The sequence below is a fragment of the Rosa rugosa genome, chromosome 5 (genome assembly GCF_958449725.1).
Source record: "Rosa rugosa chromosome 5, drRosRugo1.1, whole genome shotgun sequence".
Classification (NCBI taxonomy): domain Eukaryota; kingdom Viridiplantae; phylum Streptophyta; class Magnoliopsida; order Rosales; family Rosaceae; genus Rosa; species Rosa rugosa.
In genome coordinates this window covers 6,226,284-6,247,321 of record NC_084824.1, presented here as the reverse complement: position 1 = coordinate 6,247,321, position 21,038 = coordinate 6,226,284, and the positions used below count along the sequence as shown (strand labels likewise).

Genomic DNA, 21,038 nt, shown 5'->3' with positions numbered 1-21,038 from the left:
ATCTGAACCGTCAATACTCAGAGAGTGAAGAAAAAAAAGGAAAAAATAATATCATAAACTGAAATTACTCATATACCCTTCAATATATGTCAGTTTGCTAACGCCGTTAGTCCGTTACGGAATTAACGACTCCAGGTACTTATGTTGGGTCGGGGGCAAAACCTTAGGTATGTTGTTGCAGAATACTTATTTCAATTTTTTTTTGAAATTTAACTAATTTTAGGCTAAGTTTGATCTCCAGCAGACTAGCTAAACAAAAGCTAAATTTAGCTTTAGCTAAAAGACCTAGCTATATTTAGCTAGAGAAAAGAGAAATTTAACTAAAAGTTAAATTTAACTTGAGATTTAGGTATTCTGCTGGAGCGTAACTCAATATTCAACTAGCTATATTCTAATTTTAGCTACTTTTAGCTATGAAGCTAGCTATCACTGTTGGAGATGCTCTTAGTAGCTTTAACAACCCCTTCAGCAAATCTCTCTGGTTTGAATAGTTCCACTTCTTGTCCCCAAAACTCTGGTTCATGGTGCAGTGCTAGACTTGGTATGTGCAATTCAACATTAGCAGAAATTATGAGCTTTCCCAATCTAACCTCTTTCTCAACCTTTAGCGAAAGCGTTCTGTATTAAGAAGTAGCCCACTCTCTACTACACAAAACTAAGGTAGCTATTTATAGATTTGATTGCAGACTACCATTCTGGCTTAACCACTAACAAACTCATAGACTGATTCTTTGTTTATGAGAAGTCATGTTGTGGTTTCTCTCTTCCAGAGTCTCCTTATTTCCAAGCCTTTTTGTGGCTTTGTAAGTTCTTCTAGGGTTTCGCGACATGGATGGGAAGGCAGCAATATGCCCCTGGTCATTATTAGATGTGGATACACTCAATTTGCCTCGCTCGTATGCCTCTGTGGTTGCGAAACCAGTGGTTTCTGTGGACGACCTGCCAACGCCGGAAATCCATGAAGGCAAAACGACAGTTACGATTTCGGAGGAGGGTTACCGTCAAGGATTGGAAAGATGTAAACATATGCTTTTGGAACGCCTTCACTTGGCTTCGGGAGAAAAACCCTATTCTCCTACTGACCTTCACAAGAAGCTGAGCCTTGTTTGGGGAGAGATAGGCCCTTGGCGTGTCATTCCCATTGGTAAGGGTTACTTTACCTTCATTTTTTCCTCAGAGGAGGTGCTCTCAATGGTTTGGGGAAAAGGGGCCATTGCGTTAAAGCCTGGAATTCTGAGATTCATGCGATGGACTCCTAATTTTTCTCCGTCCAATCAGAGGAACACTAATGCTCAAGTGTGGGTGCGGCTATGGGACTTGGGTTTGGAATTCTGGGAACCTATTACTCTTTTTGAGATTTCAAATGGAATTGGTGTTCCTGTTAAGGTTGATCCGAGTACCTTGGATAGGAAGTTTGGCCTGTATGCTAGGGTTTTGGTTGATATAGACTTGTCCTCTAATCCTCCAGGTGAATTGACGGTACGTAGGAAAACTGGGGAGGTTGTGGTGGTGGAGGTTGAGTACGAGCGCCTCCCTGACTTCTGCTATCACTGTGGGAATGTGGGGCATAGGGTTTCTTCATGTAATTTGGTTCAGAAAAGTACAAATTCAATGCAGCTTGAGGAAACTGAGGGAGCTCGTGGCCGTTCGCGTAAGCCCCGTCGCCGCCGACGTAAAACTCAGCAGGTTTATGTTCAAAAACAGCAGGAAAAACCCGACAATGGGAACCAAGTGATTGTTGATAATACTCCTCCTCCTGTGATGGATGATCCTGGAGAAGGGCCGTCTTTCGCTAGGAAGTCTCCTCTTCCTAATCCTATTGCAACGCACCGAATGGGTAATGCAATTGGTACTGATGGTAATATGGATCTTGCTGTGGAAGTTGAGCATTCTGCTCCTTCCATTGAGCAACCTGTGGAGCCGGTCACTAGGGAGATACAGAATGTGAATTTACAGATATTAGTGGCTAGTATGCCTTTAATTGAGAAGGTGAGGCCTAATAGGGAAGAGGAGCTTGACGATTCTAGTGAAGATGATAGGGCTCAGAATGTTAATGGAGAGGATGAAGTGGTACCTGAGAATTCAAAGGTGGTTGCCTCCTCTCAAATTTCACATTGGTATGAAGAAACTGAACGTGTTGAGGAAGAAGAAGAATTTACAACAGTTGTGTCCAATGCTTAAAGGAAGTCTATGCGTAGGGCAGCTCAAAATGAGAACCGGGAGGAATACCTTCGTCGTACTAAAACGATTTCTCAATGAAAGTCTTATACTGGAATGTCAGGGGTATTGCTAATGTCCCTACGCAGAATGCTTTAAAAGAATTTATTCGGGTTCACAAGCCAGAAATACTGTGTATAGCTGCGCCTTTTGTTGCTTTGAACTCTATCCCATCGTCAGTTTGGCGTGGTTTTGGTTTGGCAGCAATTTGTACTAATGATTGCGGAGGTTCTAGGCCTAATTTATGGTTGTTTTGTAAGATTTCTCTTATTCCAATGGTGCGTGTTCTCTTTGTGACAGATCAACAAGTCACACTACAGATCATGCATGATTAAGTTAATTGTATTTTAACAGCAGTCTATGCTCGCACTACTATGGCTGAGCGTCGAAGATTATGGTTTGATCTCGTTGAAGTTAAGGGCAGATTTGTTTCAGGGCCATGGTTAGTGTTTGGTGATTTTAATGCGGTGTTAGGCGCTCATGAGAAGAAAGGAGGTGCTCCTGTTTGTCGTCGTTCTTGTGAGGAATTTCAAGCTATGTCTGATATTTGCGAGCTAATTCATGTTGATACTAAAGGAGTTGAGTTTACGTGGGCTCGGCGTCGTGGTCTACGGGGTAATGTTGAGCTTCGGTTGGATAGATGTCTTGCAAACTTAGAATGGTTTGATGTCTGGAACTCTTTTGATTGTTGTACTTTGGCGCGGATTTGCTCTGATCATAATCCATTGTTAATGTCTTTTTCAAAAGCTTCTGGGACTTGTCAAAGTATTTTTCAGTTTCGTAAGATGTGGCTGCAGCACAGTGATTTTAAGGACTTTGTTAAGCAATGTTGGTCCTCTGTTTCCACTCATGGTTGTCCTCTTTCTGTTCTGCAACATAAGCTGCATGTTCTGCGTAAAGCACTCAAAACATGGAATTGGGAGGTCTTTGGGGACATTCACCAGCGTGTGGACGCTGACCTATCTGCTTTAACTATCCTACAAGAGCACATTGCTCATTCTAGTGGGTCGGATGAGGATTTTTCTAAAGAAAATGAACTTCAAGCAAACTTAAATGAGTCTCTTCGGTTGCAAGAGTTATTTTGGAGTGAGAAGTCTCGGTTACGTTGGTTATCTGATGGTGATCGTAATACTGCCTACTTTCATGCTATGTGTCGAGCACATTGATTGCGATCTTCTATTACTCTTCTTCGTAAGGGTGACCAGGTTTATGAGGATGCTTCTTCCATTCAAAATCATGTAGTTGACTACTACTCGAATCTTTTTGCTAGCCACGCAGAGTATCATGATAATGGTTTAGTTGATCGGGTTATTCCCTCTATGGTTACTGCTGAAGAAAATGATGCTCTCACACTTATTCCAATGGCGGATGAAATTTTGGCTCCTGTGAAATCTATGGATGCTGATAGTGCTCCGGGTCCTGATGGTTTCACTGGACATTTTTTTGTCTCTTGTTGGGAAATAGTTGGTGATGATATTGTCAATGTTGTGCAATATTTTTTTACCCATGGAATTATGCCATCTACTTTCAATTCTGGGTTGATTGTTTTGATTCCTAAAGTTGATCATGCAGATTCCATCACACAGTTTCGTCCTATTGCTCTGACCAACTTTATTTTCAAGATCATTCCAAAGATTCTGGCTCTTAGGCTTGCTTCCATTGCGGCTCGAATTATTTCCCCACAACAACATGCTTTTGTTCCTGGCCGTCATATTTCAGATTGCATTTTGATGACTTCAGAGTGCTTTAATCTGTTGGATTCTAAGTGTCATGGAGGTAATGTAGCAATTAAGGTGGACATCACTAAGACTTTTGATACGCTCTCTTGGGGTTTTCTTCTTCATGTGCTTCAAGCCTTTGGATTTCATCAAAATTTTTTGCATTGGGTGCATGCTCTCCTTCAGTCAGCTAAGCTTTCTCTTTCAATCAATGGGAGGTCAGTGGGTTACTTTTCTTGTGGTCGAGGGGTGAGGCAAGGCGACCCGCTATCTCCTTTACTTTTTTGTTTGGCTGAGGAGGTTCTTAGCCGAGGTATCTCAGACCTTGTCAGTTCGGGACGGTTACATTAAATTTCTTCTCCTAGAGGCACTATAGCTCCTTCCCATGTTTTGTTTGCCGATGATGTAATTATTTTTTGCCGAGGTGACAGACGCAATCTTGCAAGGATTATGCATTTCTTTGATGATTATGGTTTTGTATCAGGACAGATTATTAATCGGCCAAAATCACAAGTATTTCTCAGTAAACACCTTCATTATCGACGACACTCTATTGTCACTGACTTGGGCATTTCTCTTGGCTCAGCCCCGTTTACCTATTTGGGAGTCCCTATTTTTCATGGCAAGCCACGGGTGTCTTATTTCCAATCCATCGTGGATAAAGTGCGGTTGAAATTTTCAAACTGGATGGGTTTATTTTTATCTATGGCTGGTCGGGTTCAGTTGATTAAATCTGTGGTTTACAGTATGTTTGTATATAGTTTTCAGGTGTATGAATGGCCAGTTTCTTTACTTCGACCAGTGGAAGTTTGGTGTCGCAACTTTCTTTGGTCAGGGTCAATTGACAAACGTGGAGCCCCTCTGGTAGCTTGGAAATCTTGTTGCTCTCCAGTTGAGGAAGGAGGATTGGGCCTCAAGCAACTTATCGTTTTGAATCGTTCTCTTCTTCTAAAACGTGGTTGGGAAATATTTTCATCTACCTCTACAGGTTGCTCTTTTATTCGTGCTAGATTTTGGAGGAATGGTGCTCTTCGTACTTCATATACGCCCTCCTCAATTTGGCCTGGTGTATGTAAGTATTGGCCTGTAATTATTGATAACGCACGGTGGCTTATTGGATCAGGTTCAAAGGTGTCTTTTTGGAAGGATAATTTCATGGGAAAGGCTTTGATTGATTTCTTTGGGGCTATTGATAATGGGGTGGATGGCCTTAATGAGTCTGTGGCTAGTTTCATTAATCATGGTTCCTGGGAGCTACCTCAATTACTTCAAATTCACTATCCTGCATTATGTGAGTTGATTAGTAAGGTTCCTATTGCTACTGATCCTACACTTGATGATACATTGATATGGTCACCATCTTCTTCAGGTGAGCTTACTGCTAAATTAGCGTTTCAATTTTTACACCAACCACTTCCTTCAGTGGATTGGGGTAAATGCATTTGGTCGAAGTACATTACGCCTCGTATATCATTGTTGACATGGAAGGTGTTAAGGGGTAGGGTGCTTACTGATGATTTTTTTGCAGAAAAGAGGAGTCTCTTTGGCTTCTCGTTGTGGTCTTTGCTCTCTTAATTTGGAATCTCTAGATCACATATTTCTTCATTGCCCATTTGCACATGGAATCTGGAACCACATGATTAACCAGTTTGAGTTGGGTGTTTTGCCTTGCTCAATCTTAGGTGTGCTTCATTTGGGCATCTCTGTTGGTTTTAGTCCACAATTAAAAGAGTTATGGTTGGCTTGCTTTACAACACTTTTATGGTTTATTTGGCATGCTAGAAACAAAGCAAAATATGATGGCCATGTGTTTCAAGTGGATGTGATTTGTCGAATGATCTCAGGACACATTCAATATGCTAGTCGACTTGCCCACGGCAACATGCATAACACCATACGTGATCTCCGGATATTGAAGCGGTTTGGTGTCCAATGCAAGCCTCGCTGTGCTCCTAGGATAATTGAAGTCAATTGGCATCCACCACCTTATGGGTGGATTAAAATTAACTCTGATGGTGCTTGGAAGCATGGTTCTAATGTGGGGGGATATGGTGCTGTTTTTCGAGATTACAGGGGTCATGTGCTTTCTCTGCTAATCTTGAAATTCCTAGCTCAGTTGCAGCGGAAGTGATGGCGGTCATCAAGGCCATTGAACTAGCTTGGGTTAGAGACTGGAAGCATATTTGGTTGGAAGTGGATTCCTCTCTTATCCTTGACTTTCTTCGCAGTCCTCATTTAGTTCCTTGGATGTTTCGTATTGAATGGCGCTATTGCTTGTATCGTATTTCTCAAATGAATTTTCGCTCATCTCACATATTTCGAGAAGGTAATCAAGTTGCTGATGCATTAGCGAATTTTGGTACTAATTCTACAAGCTTGATTTGGTGGGACTCTGCTCCACCCTGTATACTTGCACATTGTAACAGAGACCACTTGGGTCTTCCGAACTTTTGTTTTCGTTAGTTTTATGTTTCATTTTTCTGATTTAGTTGGGAGGTTTTGGTTTTGCTCCCCCTCCTTTGTACTATGTTTTCCTTTTATTCATTTAAGAGGATAGGAAGGATCTCTTCCTCACCTATCCAAGCTTTAAAAAAAAAACCTTTCTTACAAGGGATATGATTGGAGGATATGACCTTAGACACTCAGGATATACATATAACTTAAACCGAGCATCGGTACTCCTTTCATAAACAATTCATTGAGTTCTTGAATTTCTTACTGTTTTTAGTTTGGCAATGCCATCAGGATTTGGTGTTTCTTTGCCAAATAATTGCAGGACCTCCTTCCTTGCTTTCTCTTGCCAATCCGTATGGTGTGTCAGAAGAAACACGGTCCACCCGAGCAGAGTATTAGTGGTCTCTTGTCCAGCAAAGTAAAATGTCTTGCACTCATCAACTAAATCATCCACTGAAATCCTCTGGTTTTTATTGGAATCGCGATGAGCTTTTAAAAGTAATCCAAGAAAGTCACTCCCAAAGCTGTCTTCCTTTCCACTCATTGCCTTCTTTTCACGTTTCTTAATGATTTCATTGATACAATTGCATATTCCTTTCTCAAGCTTCTGTGATTCGAGTTCATCAGGAGATTTAAAAAACTTGCTGCAAAATCAAACGAAACATTATACTTGAGAAGTGAGAATAGACAACCTACAATGTATATCTGTTGCGAATAGCATTTTGCTGCATAAGATGGGAAAGAAATGAAAGATGGCTTCCTTGCATAACAAGCCTAATCTCACACTACTACACAAAAGGCTTCACACGACGGTTTAAAACTGTCGTCTCACGTTTTGCATTTCCGTGGTCTATCGAGGCGTCGTCTGATGAAACGCTGTCAGACGACAATTTTCAACCGTCGTATACCGATCATTGGGTCGACGGTTTGCAGCTGACTCCGTCGTTTGATGGACCGGCAGATCTGCCGACATGCTGTCGACAAGCTGTCGACAGATATATGTCGTGGTGTGACTTCTACTCATACCACGGTTTTTAGGATTCCAGCGTGGTGTGACTTCTACTCATACCATGGTTTATTTTTAAGACGTTGTGTGAATTGTATACACACGACAGTTATTCAAACATAAAATGTGGTGTGATGACTTAAAAATTCAGTGCATGTGTGCTTTCACACGACACATATAACTCAAACTGTTGTACCATGACATTTGAGACCATGGTTTTTCTTAATAGTTGATGTCTTTGTGTGTATCCAACAATGATATCAATACAAACCGTCGTCTGAATTGTAGAAATTTTGTTTGACTCTACCCTAAAAACCTCATCAGATGACATATTTTCCTACTATTGTTGTAATGGCAAAATTCAGATTCTGGAAGCAAAAATGACCAAAAGAATAGTAATCTAATCATAATAGAAAGCAGTTATAATCCCATAACAATCTAAATGGATCCGATAATGCTAATTGTATCCATAAAATAAGGGATCACATCTTTGAAACTCTTATAGCAAAATACATCCAGAAATCTATAGGAGAACTGCAATTAAGGCCAACCCAAAAAAGACCAACTTCTAGCCTCAGTACAACTTCTAGCTAAACAAATTTCTCTCTATCACTTCAAAAGATTTCGTCACTGCTCCATCTTCCACATGATTGTCCAGTTTATAAGCAGCCTTCAAAAATGGATCATTGTTTTTAGAACAAAACCACCACGACAAACTTGGGCAGAAATGTGAATTGTTTTCCAATTCTCCCTGCAGAACAAAACCACCACGTCAAACTTCATGCCTCAAAAGGATACTGAATTGTCACATTTTCCTTTTACCACCAAGGTTCTCATAGCAATGTAGATTGCTATAATTGTGCATCTATAGATTAAGAAACAGTTTGTTGTATGCACTGATCTACATGCAGAGTGCACGTCACATTACCATGCAGAGTGCACAACTATCATATGCAGAGTGCACATGTCACATTACATTAATAGCTAGTGATATACCATCCAATCTCAAACAGCCAAGTGATAAATAATTATCACTCCAATACATGATCCCCCATAACCAAAGTTCTAACTTGTTTATAGTTCATACTAGTCGACATTGTTGTTGAAATCAAACTTGAGTAACTGACAATAAAGAAACCAACCTATATTCATAGAGAACATACTCACACCATCAAATTAGTATGAGCAAAAGGGGTATGCCAAACAAAGTAATAGAAAAAAGGAAGTACGTTATGCTAGGTAGATCTAATTACCAGATTCAATGTGTAAGAAATTCCTGTACGATTTCAAAAAGACCAGCAATTTAGGATCAGCTGCAGTTGCATCCCACACCTGAAAACATATTAACAGTTAAACAATCTTAATATCAAAGCTGTACAGATGGAAAAAAAATAACAGAGAGAAACCTACATAAGCTATTTATCTTGCATATAGTCCAAGTATTTACCAGGTCCCAATTATGCCTATATCCCCCAATCAACATATAGTCCAAGATTGTATTAAAACCATTGGAATTAGTTACACTACTACGTACTACCATTTCATACCAAAAGCCAAACCAAAAAAATCAAACAGAAGTAAAAAACTTAAACTTCCTTTCTTGAGCAAATGAAACATAGGCAAAGGACAGTAAAAACAAACTAATAAAATCAAAATTGAATTCAAGTATCTAAATTTAATCATGCCCAGATCAAAAATCTCAGGGAACTTGCATCAAACTGGAGCCAAACCCATCTTCTTGTGCACACTATAACATACACTTCAACTCTCTCCCACAAGAACTTAAAAAAAAAAAAACAGCAAGAGACTCTGAAGCATACTAAGTTCCCAAAATCAAAAAATATATATATATATATAATTGATCTAAAGGTAGTGCAAAGATAAAGCAAAATATGGGTTTTTAATCTCTACTCTCGATTCATGGTGAACCAGTGAACAATTAGTTCTATACATATAATATGAAAATCCCTCGTTTTGTGTAAACTATTTGTTCAACTAACTGAAGAGGGACTAAATTAAATACTGAGGGGGGAGTGGGGAAGGGAGGGAGCACAAAACAAAATGACCATTCAGCAATATAAAAACTTACATTTCTTCTTCAGGTTCATTCTTCAGTGCGTTTTTCGCTATACATTGGAAGTCATCATCCACGTTAAAGCCTTCTTTTGCAGAGGTCTCAAAGTATGGTATGTTTCCCTTGGAAGCACACCAGGCCTTCACTTTCTTTTCAGAAACCTACAACCAACAAAGTAGAACCATATGACACTATAACAAAAGAGCATATGCATCAACATTTCTAGAACAACAAAACAGATCCTCCATACTTGGATGATTTACCACTCGACTATTTCCACCATCAACATCAATCTTGTTCCCCAACACAACGAATGGAAAGTTCTCGGGATCGGATGGACTAGCCTAAACATCAGATCCACAACACATAACTTCAGTAATGTTTCATTATCATTTTAGAGTATCTAGGAAGTTGATCTATTGGTAATTACCTGAATCAGAAATTCTTCTCTCCAGTTGTTTAGATTATCAAATGATTTCATGACATTCACATCATACACAAGCACACAACAATCTATACCACGATAGAAAGCCACACCAAGACTTTGAAACCTTTCTTGCCCAGCAGTATCCCAAATCTGTAATAAGGAGAAAAATGTGTTAACCTTCTAATCTACAAGTGAAAGTACTTAAAATTTCTCTGTCAGATAAAATTTCTTTTACAGTTACACTCAATTTCTGCAATCAAGCATCATTTTCCAAGTACAGAGTTATCAGAAAACAAGGGAAACAATTCAAGACTTGTTCTTCATGTCACTTCACATTACTGAATCTGCTAGATAGGATGGCAACACTACAAAGGAGCATTATATGTAGAATTTATCTATTCTATTGTACGAGGTTGTATATGGAACAAACAGTTTCCAGAACTAATGAAAAGGGCAGAATTTGCCTCCCAACTAATTTTTCTGTTCTCTTTCGAAGCAAACTCATTAGGTGATGTATTTAAGTCAGTCTTTCCCTTAATTTTAACACCAGTGACAAAGAAATGGATAGTGGAAACTATTCTCATGAGTATGGGAACCCCACAATTCCCCCAATCACTACTACAAAAATCGAAACACACAACACTCATCACACAATAGAACTAAAATCTGCTGTTGTGTATTAACACAAACTCTGTCATACAACGGCAAAAATATGTTTCTGTTGTGTGAATGTAAGCAAATTGAAAACTTTTTTTTTAGGAAGATATTGCACAACTGATTTAAGAAGTTTCCGTTGTGTGAATGTGAGGCCTAAATGGAGGGAAATGAGCACATAATTCCCTCTCATAAGGAGCTCAATTTGAACTATCCACACAACAGTTTTTTTTATATCTGTTGTATAACGAAATGTTGTATGAATTTAGAGAAATCCTCTAGTTACACCTAGTGCAAGATGCACAAATTTGTACAACAGATTATCATAATTCTGTTGTCTGAGCATGGAAGCAAATTGTACAGCGCGGCAAAGTTTCACTCAAATGAAATTTATAGTCACAGGCGGCAAATTTTCCCTCTCAGCCTGATTTGTCATCATATACTCATACAACGGTCCGTTAATTTTCTGTTGTTGCAGAAACTTGAAGTCTCCCAATAAACAACTTAAAAGTAGTTTTTATTGAAACCAATAGTCTCGATCAAGGTTCACTCCACCTTTCTTCTGCCATCTCCCCTTCTTCTTCTTCTTCTACTACCCTTCTTCTGTTCCCAATATCCCTCTCTCTCTCTCCCCCACCCCCCCCAAATTTTCAATCTTTGGCCCTAAAGCTTCGACCTGTCTTGAATCAACCATGGATCTGGCCCAGGAAGAACTTCAATTTCTCTAAATCCCATTCTTCGAGAATCGATCTCCACCCCCAAACAGTCCCCCAAGACCATCTACCTCATAACCCTAACCCAAATTTTCCCTCTCTCCTTCGCAATCCTAGCCCGCTCTCTCTGAAGGTAGTGTTCAGTTGGAGGGTTTTTCCTTGGAGGTTTAGTAATGGTGTATTTGATATCATCAATCTGCAATCTAGGGTTTCTTGACACACTTAGCGAAACCTCCTTCCCATCCTCTGCACCGCCACTGAAACCCTCCTCAACGACGCCGGAGACCTCTCGGTGGGCCCGCAACTCGTATCTCTCTCTCTCTCTGTGGACTGTGTACAGGTCATTGAAGGATCTTTTGGGTGATGGGGAAGATTGTGTGGGGACGTTTGTGCAAGTTACGGTTTTGGAGATTTATAATGAGGAGATTTATGATGTGTTGTCTAGTTATGGTGGGTTTCGATGGCCTAGAGGGAATGGCTCCAATTCTAAGGTAATTTTGTGTTCTGAGTCTCTGTAAAGGTTTGATTTTTTCTATGGGTTTTTGGTTAAGATGTGGTTTTTGTTAGAGGTGTAAGTTTGGGTTTGGACGACTGTTCTGGGTCTCTGTTTGTTTTGGATGGTTTTGTGTTCTAGGGTTTAGGATGGTTTCATGTTCTGGGTCTCTTTTGTGTCTTGAATTGTTGATTGGATCTCAAATAGATCTCCTGATTTATAAATGTCTTCACACTCGTCTCATGTTATTTAAGTTTTAGTGGAGTGTGGAATGTCGATGATGAAATTGTACCAAGTTCATTCTGATCTCTAGTAGATAGATCCACTTCTTCTGGAAAAAAAAAAAAAAAGATATACAGATTTTATAAATAAAAGGTATGGGGGGAGCCCAGTGTATAAGGCTTTCCCTCTAATTTTGAGTTTTGGGAGGGTCTGATGTATCTTATATACAACCTTGAGCCCCCAGTGTGCAGAAGCTGTATTTTGTTGTGCAAAGTTTTCCCTTAATGCTCTATACGAGTGTTGGACCTTATCTGAGCTAATGGGCTAGTAGCTACCATTAGCAAAATGGTCCCTTTAATCATTGTATAGCACATATAATTTTTATTCCACACGCAAGGTTGCTAACATTTTTCCATAAAGAATCTAATCACCATACTGGGCTTTATCATAATGTCTGAAATGCTGAACAACTTCTGGTGGCATTGGTTTTGAAAGTTCTAAGCGTTTATGAGCAATCCCATTAGTATTGTCATTGCATTGATTCTGAAGATCTATTTCTGTACTGGCTTACAAAAGCTAGTTTTTTTCTTCTACCAGATCACTGATTTGCCATTTTCTCTCTACTCCACATTTGTGGTTGAGGCACGTCATAGTTTCAATAAGGTTTGTATTCGGAATCAGACCTTTCTCACCAGTTCCATGTCTTAACAGTTTCTTATTAATTCATTAAGTCCTTAGTTAATCTTAATAATATCTTTTGATTTTTATTGTTATTGTCACTATGGCTGTATTATTATTATTAATGCTCATTCTAACGTTTGTATCTCTTTTGCAGCAAATGATATGGTTATTCTTCAGAGATATGTTGAAAGGAATTTGCCTTATGGCTATTCTTGGTCCACCAATTGTGTCTGCAATTATTGTGATTGTGCAGGTAAGATTTTGCGCTGAAACCTTTTCAGATGCAGTGCTTAGTTATGTCCGTTGACTTAATTGATGATTGTTTCTTGAATCCCCATGTTGGATGTTTTCTTTTGGGTAAATATTACAACTTCATATTATCTGCACTTTAGTTCTATGATATCATAAAAAACAATAAAACATCTCTCATGGTTGGTGGTTTTTCATGTTCAACTCTATGGTAGCAAAAAGGAGGTGCTTACTTGGCCTTTTATCTTTGGGGATTCATGTTTGTGCTCTCTCTTGTTATGATGATGATCTACCCTAACATAGGGCATCATAGAGATGATTGTTCATGTCTTGTCTACCTATCATTTGGTCTTAAAAGATTATCATTTTATTTTAATCTTATGATGTTTAACTCTGAGTGAGTTCTTTATATGATTTGTCATGTTGCTTATGATGTTTTGTACTTGGCACAGATCCTTACACTTTTACAGTTTAGGGGATATACTCTAGTAAGAAATTTGAGCAGTTTGTTTTAAAGTTTTGGGTTTGATACCCAGCCAGTCATCATTGGACTCATCATATTTCAGGTACCAAATTTTTTTGCTAATTAATGCCACTTCCCTTCCGTTCTTCTATCATAGATATTATAAAACATATACAAACCACATGTGTCATGTGAATAGTCCTTTTGTTAGGCTTGTGTGAACCATTTGCAACAAAAGATCAGGCTTCTTGGATGACTCATGAACTCCTATGTTTGGGCTATCCTAGATTCAATTATTAATCAAAACTTTGTTATAATAAAACGACCCAAGTTCCCAGCTGTATAATGTCTTTTGACCTCACTTTGTTGTTTGCGCGCAGCACACCATAATACCTGTCCAGCACCTAGTTAGCTTTGCTCTTAACTGGTGAGTCGAGCTTTTGAATTTCAGGTGAATCTATACTTTATCAGTTGATCCTTACTCGTACACTGCTGTATTTCTCATCAGATTTGTATTTTTGTAGGCTGATGCTTTTGCTACGGAGCTTGGTTATGCCGCTTCACTTCGAGCTGGTCTTGTTAGGTTACAGGTAATTTATCTAATTTTGTCCCTTGTTTGGAGATGAATTGATTTGCTCTGTTTTTGAACTATAAAACTTGAATGCAACTAAAGTTTCTATTGCTGTTAACACGGTTCAGACTACAAATGTATGTAATTGTTTCATTCATATTTATATATTTGCTGTTATCGATCCACACTCTGGTCTATTATTCTTATCTTTACTAGCTAAGAGTACAAATGCAGATGGAGGTTGTGGTTTTGTAATATGTAGATGCTTGCCTGAGCTGAGATTTAGTCGATTAATTTTGAATTATACAATATATATATATATATATATATATATATATATATATATATATATATATATATATATATATTATAGGTATGTATTTACAGAAAAAGATATTAGCTTTGATCCAAATTATTTCTGAAAAGATGGCCAGCCATCATGGGTTTTTGTGCATTTATATGGATTTTGAGGATCATTTGGTTTGTATTTGTATTTTCTGTCACATTCAATCTCTGTTCTTTGGAGGTTCACTCTGTGCACATTAATTATATATGTCTAGGATCGATCATCAATGTGGAGAAAATGATTTGTTTCCTGGAGAAATTGACAGATTGTGTTGAATATGTGAACTTGACAATGTGGTATATTTAATTGATTGTTTTGTGTCATATTACAATTGAATCGAGTGAGACTTAATTTATGTTAATGCTGCTATCCTTAGTACTCTCTTTACTCCTCAAATTTGATTTGGATGTTAAATTATGGTAATAGCTATGAGATAATATAGGAGTTCTTTTTGTTATTATTTTTGTAGCTTGCCCTATCTTAGCACCACTTCTGCTTTGTTTGGTTTTGATAACTGATTTCTGATCATTGCATCTAATTATATCTTATTCAGCAGCAACCTAAAGAATCTGAGGCAGTTTCGGCCATAGAAAAAGAAGAAGTATTTTGTCATGAGTTAGGGTTTTGATTTTGTTGCTTGCACTTCTGTTTGGTTGTTGCTAACAGTTTGTTATTTTCTTCTGCTGATTAATTCGTCTAAATATATTGCAGAGAAACTGGGGCCTTGTGTGCAATGAAGGAAGTTGATCTCATTCCTGATGATCCAAAATCTGCAGAAAGTATAAAACAATTGGAGGAGGTCCTTCCAGGTTTTATTGATGCCAAAGGCAGCTGAAGGCTATAAGCGCCATCCAGAATATAAATGTTTATGATTCATGTATAACTAGCTAGGAATGCTCTTGTTGGGTACATTATCTAGTTAATTGAATGTATAGATGTTTGGATAATGGTACTTGAATTATATGGATTAGAGTACTATTTATATGGTAATATATCGAGCATTATATCTGGACAAACGTTTATATGGATATTCTTCTTATTGTCTAAGTTTCAATCATACAACACAATACAAAACAATGTGTTGTATGACTGCAAAAGAGTTCAAAATTAAGGCTTCTCCTACAACAGTTACTAGATGTTGGCCAATTTGATTACAATATTCACACCACAGTTAACCAGATATAGCTGTTGTGTGAACTAACAACCAACAACAGAAAATAACAAAATTCTGTTGTATGAGATTCATAACACACAACAGAAATAATAGTATCCCTGTTGTCTGAATGAATCAATAGACAAGAGATATCATTTCATTGTAGTTGTGTGTTATGTATCTCAGACAACAAATGAACAATATAGCTGTTGTGTCTTATTCATCTCCGACAACAAAGAAAATTACAACTGTTGTGTGTTGTAATCTCAGACAATAGCTATATTTAATTTTCTGTTGTCTGAATGGCCATGTCAATGCCGAGGCATCCTCTCGCATGCCATGCCAGGCACAATCCTACGCAGAATTCGCACAACAGAACTAATTATCTGTTGAGGAAATGGATATTGCACAACGGTGAATTCACCGTTGTCTGATTTTTCAATCACACAACACTCGTTTAGACCACAGTGAGGCTGGTCATCACACAACTCCAAATCTCCGTCGTCTGATTAACTTATTGTAGTAGTGAATCTTGAAAACAACCTTGATCTTAAAAAAAAGGAAAACTCAAGTTTGCATCAAAACTTGAAATGTGTCATCCCCTTAGACCATTAAAGTATAACTAAACCACATTTGGCAGGTCCCTATGTCTCAATAAGGTTACATCATTGACAAATGGGTTTCTAAACAGAAAAAGGAGCTATCCGAGAACTACTCATATAAACATAATGTAAGCAATAAGGATTTAATGACAGCTAAACCAACCAAACAGCAAACAAGTATATATATATGTGGGAGTGTAAGTAATGAGAGTTACTTCTGGTTTTCACTAGCCATTCTAGAGTTACTTCTTTTATACTATCAATTGCCATTCCAAGTTAAATATCAACACCCAACATTAGAAATTAGAAAGAGTACGTAAGTCTAAAAAAATCAAAGTAAACAAGAAAGAGAGTAACCACATTTATATATATATGCAATCACATTTACCAAAACAGAGCATATATAATTCCATAACAGAGCATAATTAATTTGAGCATACAAGTATACAATTACAACCTGTCAATTGATTATATTCCCATTCACAAAGGCCAAAAAGAGCGATTCAATTAATCAAGTCCCATCCAAAACTGCCGAATATCATTATTTCAAAGGAGATACATAACCAAAGGTTCGTTATAATAGTACACAATTAAAAGGGCATAAGTGTGCTAATATCTCTATTTGCATATACTAATGGTACCTGGCATCAGCTCGCTTGTTGGAAACAATTTCTGCAACATTGCCTCTCTTTCAACCAGAAAGTCCTCAGAAGTAGCCAGTAAGAGAGTCACTAAGTCCAGTGTCTTCAACAAAGACCCAAGCAGCTTCTATTGCTTTCTTTCCATCATTTTTGCTTTCAAAGCCCAATCAAAAGTTTTATTGTACCTAGCAAGTATAATTTCCTGGACTTCAGTATAGAACTTCTCTGTGTCTGAGACAACAAAAATCATATCAAACCATCAATTTATTTCCTAGAATCTGGACATGAACCAAGGCATTGAGCAAACTAAAAAAAACAATAAAATGTCTATAGGAGAAATCAATTAAGAGCAAAAAATTCCAAAATACACATAAAACAGAAAAGACATATTGAACTAAACTTGATCCACACAATAATCGAAAACCAAGACCAATTGAAAATCTGAAATACAATGTTAGCAATAGATATGATTTTTAAACAATGGTTCTATATACTAATCAACGGTTCTATATACTAGTCAAAACAGCCAAATAGCTCCAAGAATCAGAAACACCAAAGCCCAGCAACTTAACAAGAGATTCAGAGACTCACTGAGCTTGAAGAACCCAGAAATTGAACCAAGTCTTCTGCTTTATTGCTTGACAGCTTGAAGAAGAGTCAAAGCGAGCAAACCAAGAGTGAAGAGCCGGCGCCTTTGACTGGAAAGTGAAAACCCAGAAAGAGTTTGTGAGATTGTGAGAATCATGATTCATGAAAGCCAGAAATTCGATAAACCCAGAAGTTCGACTTACCAGCAAGGCAGCAAATCAGCAATGTCACCGTTGTCTCTCGAAAGGCTAGGAACCTTGCTCTTTTCTCTCGAAAGGCTAGGAATCCTTGGTCGGAGATGGAGATCCGAGTCTTTGTTAAACTCCGGTGAGTAGAGTGCACAATTTTAAGATCTGCTTATGAATATCAGAACCCTAAATTTTGCATCTCAGTGAATTGAAACAGTAAAGAAGAGCGAAAGCTGACAAATCCAAATCAAAACAATAAAGGAGACGACGAGAGGAGTGGGGAGAGAGGAGGAAATGTCGCCGGTAAAAGTACCCATGATGCCGCCAATAGCAGCATCCACTGGTGACGATGACGATGGCAGCCTCGACGAGGATGAACTGCTTGGAGAGCCAATCGTGGAAGCCATGCTCGAGAGTGAATGGTACAGGAAATTGGGGATTTCGAATTCAGCAGAGTGAATGGGGATCTGGAAGGGACATCGGAGGCCTAACAATGAAACCCTAGTCTCGTTGTTGTTGAAGGAAAGTGAATGCGATTGAGAGAGAGAGGATGGGAAGGGATCTGAGGTAAAGTTGGTTTTTGTTTTGGTTTGTCGGGGTCGGGTTTGTTGAAGAGAACCGTGGGAAGAGAGAGAGGCAGGCTGGCTCTTCAGCCTCTGAAATTGTCAAAGTGTATTTTTTTTTTCGGTGGTTTAAAGCTTTTGGGCTCTCATTTGGACAATATTAAGTCTTTAGAGAAGCCCTCACACAATGGTTTTCTAATTTATGTTGTCTGAATGCCAAATTTTAAATTTTGAGTAAACTGGTTGGGGGGAAATGGCTGGAACTCTGGAAGGACTTGTTTCTGTCTTGCATACATATTGATTCATACCACAGTTTTAGATTATCCGTCGTATCACCAATACATGATACAGCTCAAAGTTTGGAGTTTGGGGAGAAATTAATTTGGCACCATTTAAATGGGGAAACTTGCCGTCCAGTAATCATTTTAACCTCACACCACGCTTCTATCTATAAACGTCTTCTGAAATAATTCATAAATCCAACATGAAAAACAACCGTTGGTTGAATTCATATTAGAAGACGGAAATTTTACAACCGTCGTCTCAATAATGAGAAATGGTTCACACCACGGAAAACAGTGTGCCGTCGTATGAGAGGTGTCGTCTGATTCATTTTCTGTAGTAGTGTCAGAACAGCCAAGTAGTTATGCATCTAAAATGGATGAAAAACATAACAAAAGGCTAGCATTATGTTTGTTTCCCAATTCTAAGAAGAAGTTGTAATACTGTTTTCCAAATAGTACAAGGAATCAACACACAAGATGAAACAGATACAATGCACAATACAAATAAATGAACATACACAAGTAACTTAAATGCGACAGAGTGTATAAGAAGATCAACAAACCTAAAGAGGCCATTGATCTCAAACACTGATCTTCTGCACTGCTTACTAACTGCATCTATCTCTCTTAGGGGACAAGATTCTAAGTAACTAATATCAGAGAGAGTGCAGGACCGGGTTTATATATGGTTCAACTAGGGTTTAGCTAAAGAATAGATGGGAATAATATGTTTGAATTGGATGATTCCTTTACAGTACAATGCCTAGATTTATACAAGGACTATATTCTATCTAAGGTAAGAACTAATTGTTTGGTTTACAGAATATATGGAATTGAAAGCATATACAATAAACTGATAACAATCAGTAAGTCAATACTCTTTGATTTAGGATCTGCCATTGATTCACAGAGTGATTGAAGCATTGATCAATGCAATGAACATGGACTATCTTTCTTGGTTATCATTAGCCTCCTCCCATAAAGGAAGCTAATTATTAGTATGGAATCATATATACTTAAATGTATATTACTAGTGCTTGACCTAATAATCAGATCATTTCAGATCCCTGGAATTCAAGGTATAGGCAATCTGGAATTCAAGTCACTAGATTTCCCATTGCTTATTCTGCAAGTGAATGACAAGTTGCCGAGTACTTTATTGAACTTAAATGATAATGTCCATTTTAATCTTACAGAAGTTACCTGATGACTGGAACCCTGACTTCAAAAAAAGTTTCTGGATATTAAGGAGTACAACTTCATTAACATCTCAAAAATGTTCTGCCCTTCTAAGTAGCTGCTGCCAAATGCTGTTTTTGAGATCATCACTTCTGAAGTCAACAACCTAAATTCTTCAACCACCTCAATCTCTTCTCTTTCATGATTTTTCCACCTCTCAAGCATCGTCTCAGTACTAGCTATCATTACTGGAATCATACTCTAGTGAAAGAAAAACACTCTGCAATTAGTAATGAACTTTTAATTAGCAAGAACTACTATCAATAACTGTACTTACTTTTAGCTCTCTCCATAGAAAGCATGGTTAGCTATTTTTCGAACTTTTGCCCATTTTTCAGCTTGGGTGGTTGTTGCAGCAAGACCATCTCCTAATACCTTCTTCACAAAGCTTTGGGGTTCCCTTTTTGTGAAAGTTCTGTCTTTATTGTTCTCTTTGCACAATTCAGGTTCCATAATAAGCAACTGAGCTTGAGAGCCATACCATTGGAGAAAATTCTTCCCTGTTACAAAAGTTGACCAAAATTTATCTTGGTCCTAACTCAGATTTATTTAAAGAAAAAAAATAGTAAATGAAGAGCTTTCACATACCATATATTTTTCTCCATGAGTGAGTATGAGGTTGAACTTGAGAAAATATGTCATGGGTTAAACTTTTGGGCTTGCTCATGGCTTCAATTCTCATGTTGGAGATTTCTTTGCTGTTTCCATGGATAAGTCTGTAAGAAGGGCCTTCGACTCTCTGAGAAGCCAACGATTTCTGTATGCGAGTTGGAGTCCACCATAGCTTGTGAAGAATCTTAATGAGACCTAACAGAAGGAACACAGAAAGAAAGCTTGAAATACTGATAAGTGGTTCTGCACACCAACTCAACATTATTCTTATTGATTCTTATTGCTTCTGACACTGTCAACTATTTAAGTGTCTGGCTCCTAATACATAACAATTATTGATCTTGATACTTTTGGTATACTACTATGACAGAAACAAGATGCCACTTTTGTCTCCACCTATTGGATTTTTCTTTTTTAGGGTAACTGACTTTTGATTGTTTGATTATTATACCAATTTGGGTTTTCCTTCCACAAAATTCCCAATTTTAAAGAGTAGATGTTGTAAAGCAGTAGAGCACTGCTACTAATGAAAATGGAGGTTGCCTTTCTAATCATTGGCATCAGAGATCATAATCTACGTGAAGTCTCCAAACATTTGGAACCAGAACTATTTTTAATCCCTTTGTTGATTAATTTCTCCGAGAAAACCAAAACATAGATGCAGGGCTTATAGCTTCAGTGGTGGTAGCAGAAACAGTGTACACTTTCTATTTAGGTTCTTTTTTTTTTTTCCTTGGCCAGATTATCTGCAGTTGTTTCTTGGTGTGTGCAATGTCTATTGTTCGTTCTGAAACTTAAACCAAATTACTTAACATGTGCATCAACAGAAGCAGCATGAGAACTAATTAAGCGAAGCAACATATAGAGAAAGCTTGAGGTA

The 21,038-nt window shown here is 38.0% G+C and overlaps 3 protein-coding genes and 2 long non-coding RNA genes across 11 annotated transcripts; 2 read left to right on the top strand and 3 right to left on the bottom strand.

Annotated features, from left to right (window-relative positions):
* Positions 1–828: 828 nt before the first annotated feature.
* Positions 829–2,181, top strand: LOC133711112 (uncharacterized). Its single transcript, XM_062137278.1, has one exon. It carries the CDS (start codon positions 829–831, stop codon positions 2,179–2,181), a length of 1,353 nt encoding a protein of 450 aa, XP_061993262.1.
* A 6,140-nt stretch (positions 2,182–8,321) lies between these two features.
* On the bottom strand, positions 8,322–18,134 carry LOC133712605 (uncharacterized). The gene is made up of 3 exons (XR_009847503.1): positions 17,476–18,134; positions 16,685–17,382; positions 8,322–8,727 (listed from the first exon to the last, which is right to left on the bottom strand). It is a non-coding gene; the product is annotated as an uncharacterized LOC133712605 (long non-coding RNA).
* On the bottom strand, positions 9,481–10,401 carry LOC133708950 (ras-related protein Rab7-like). The gene is made up of 4 exons (XM_062134541.1): positions 10,327–10,401; positions 9,900–10,076; positions 9,733–9,813; positions 9,481–9,630 (listed from the first exon to the last, which is right to left on the bottom strand). Exons 1-4 carry the CDS (start codon positions 10,399–10,401, stop codon positions 9,481–9,483), a joined length of 483 nt encoding a protein of 160 aa, XP_061990525.1.
* LOC133710389 (uncharacterized) lies at positions 10,984–15,252 on the top strand. Of its 7 annotated transcripts, none has more exons than XM_062136455.1 (7): positions 10,984–11,754; positions 12,555–12,641; positions 12,814–12,912; positions 13,752–13,798; positions 13,896–13,961; positions 14,845–14,903; positions 15,000–15,137. In XM_062136455.1, exons 1-6 carry the CDS (start codon positions 11,437–11,439, stop codon positions 14,876–14,878), a joined length of 651 nt encoding a protein of 216 aa, XP_061992439.1. In that variant the 5' UTR covers positions 10,984–11,436; the 3' UTR covers positions 14,879–14,903; positions 15,000–15,137. The 7 variants fall into 7 exon arrangements, with proteins under 7 accessions (XP_061992439.1, XP_061992437.1, XP_061992438.1 ...); XM_062136453.1 differs by having other exon boundaries at positions 10,985–11,754; positions 14,842–14,903; XM_062136454.1 differs by having other exon boundaries at positions 10,985–11,754; positions 14,845–15,252.
* Positions 18,135–19,439: 1,305 nt separating the features above from the next.
* Positions 19,440–20,422, bottom strand: LOC133708258 (uncharacterized). Its single transcript, XR_009845695.1, has 3 exons — positions 20,135–20,422; positions 19,824–20,046; positions 19,440–19,747 (listed from the first exon to the last, which is right to left on the bottom strand). It is a non-coding gene; the product is annotated as an uncharacterized LOC133708258 (long non-coding RNA).
* Between the last annotated feature and the right edge of the window lie 616 nt (positions 20,423–21,038).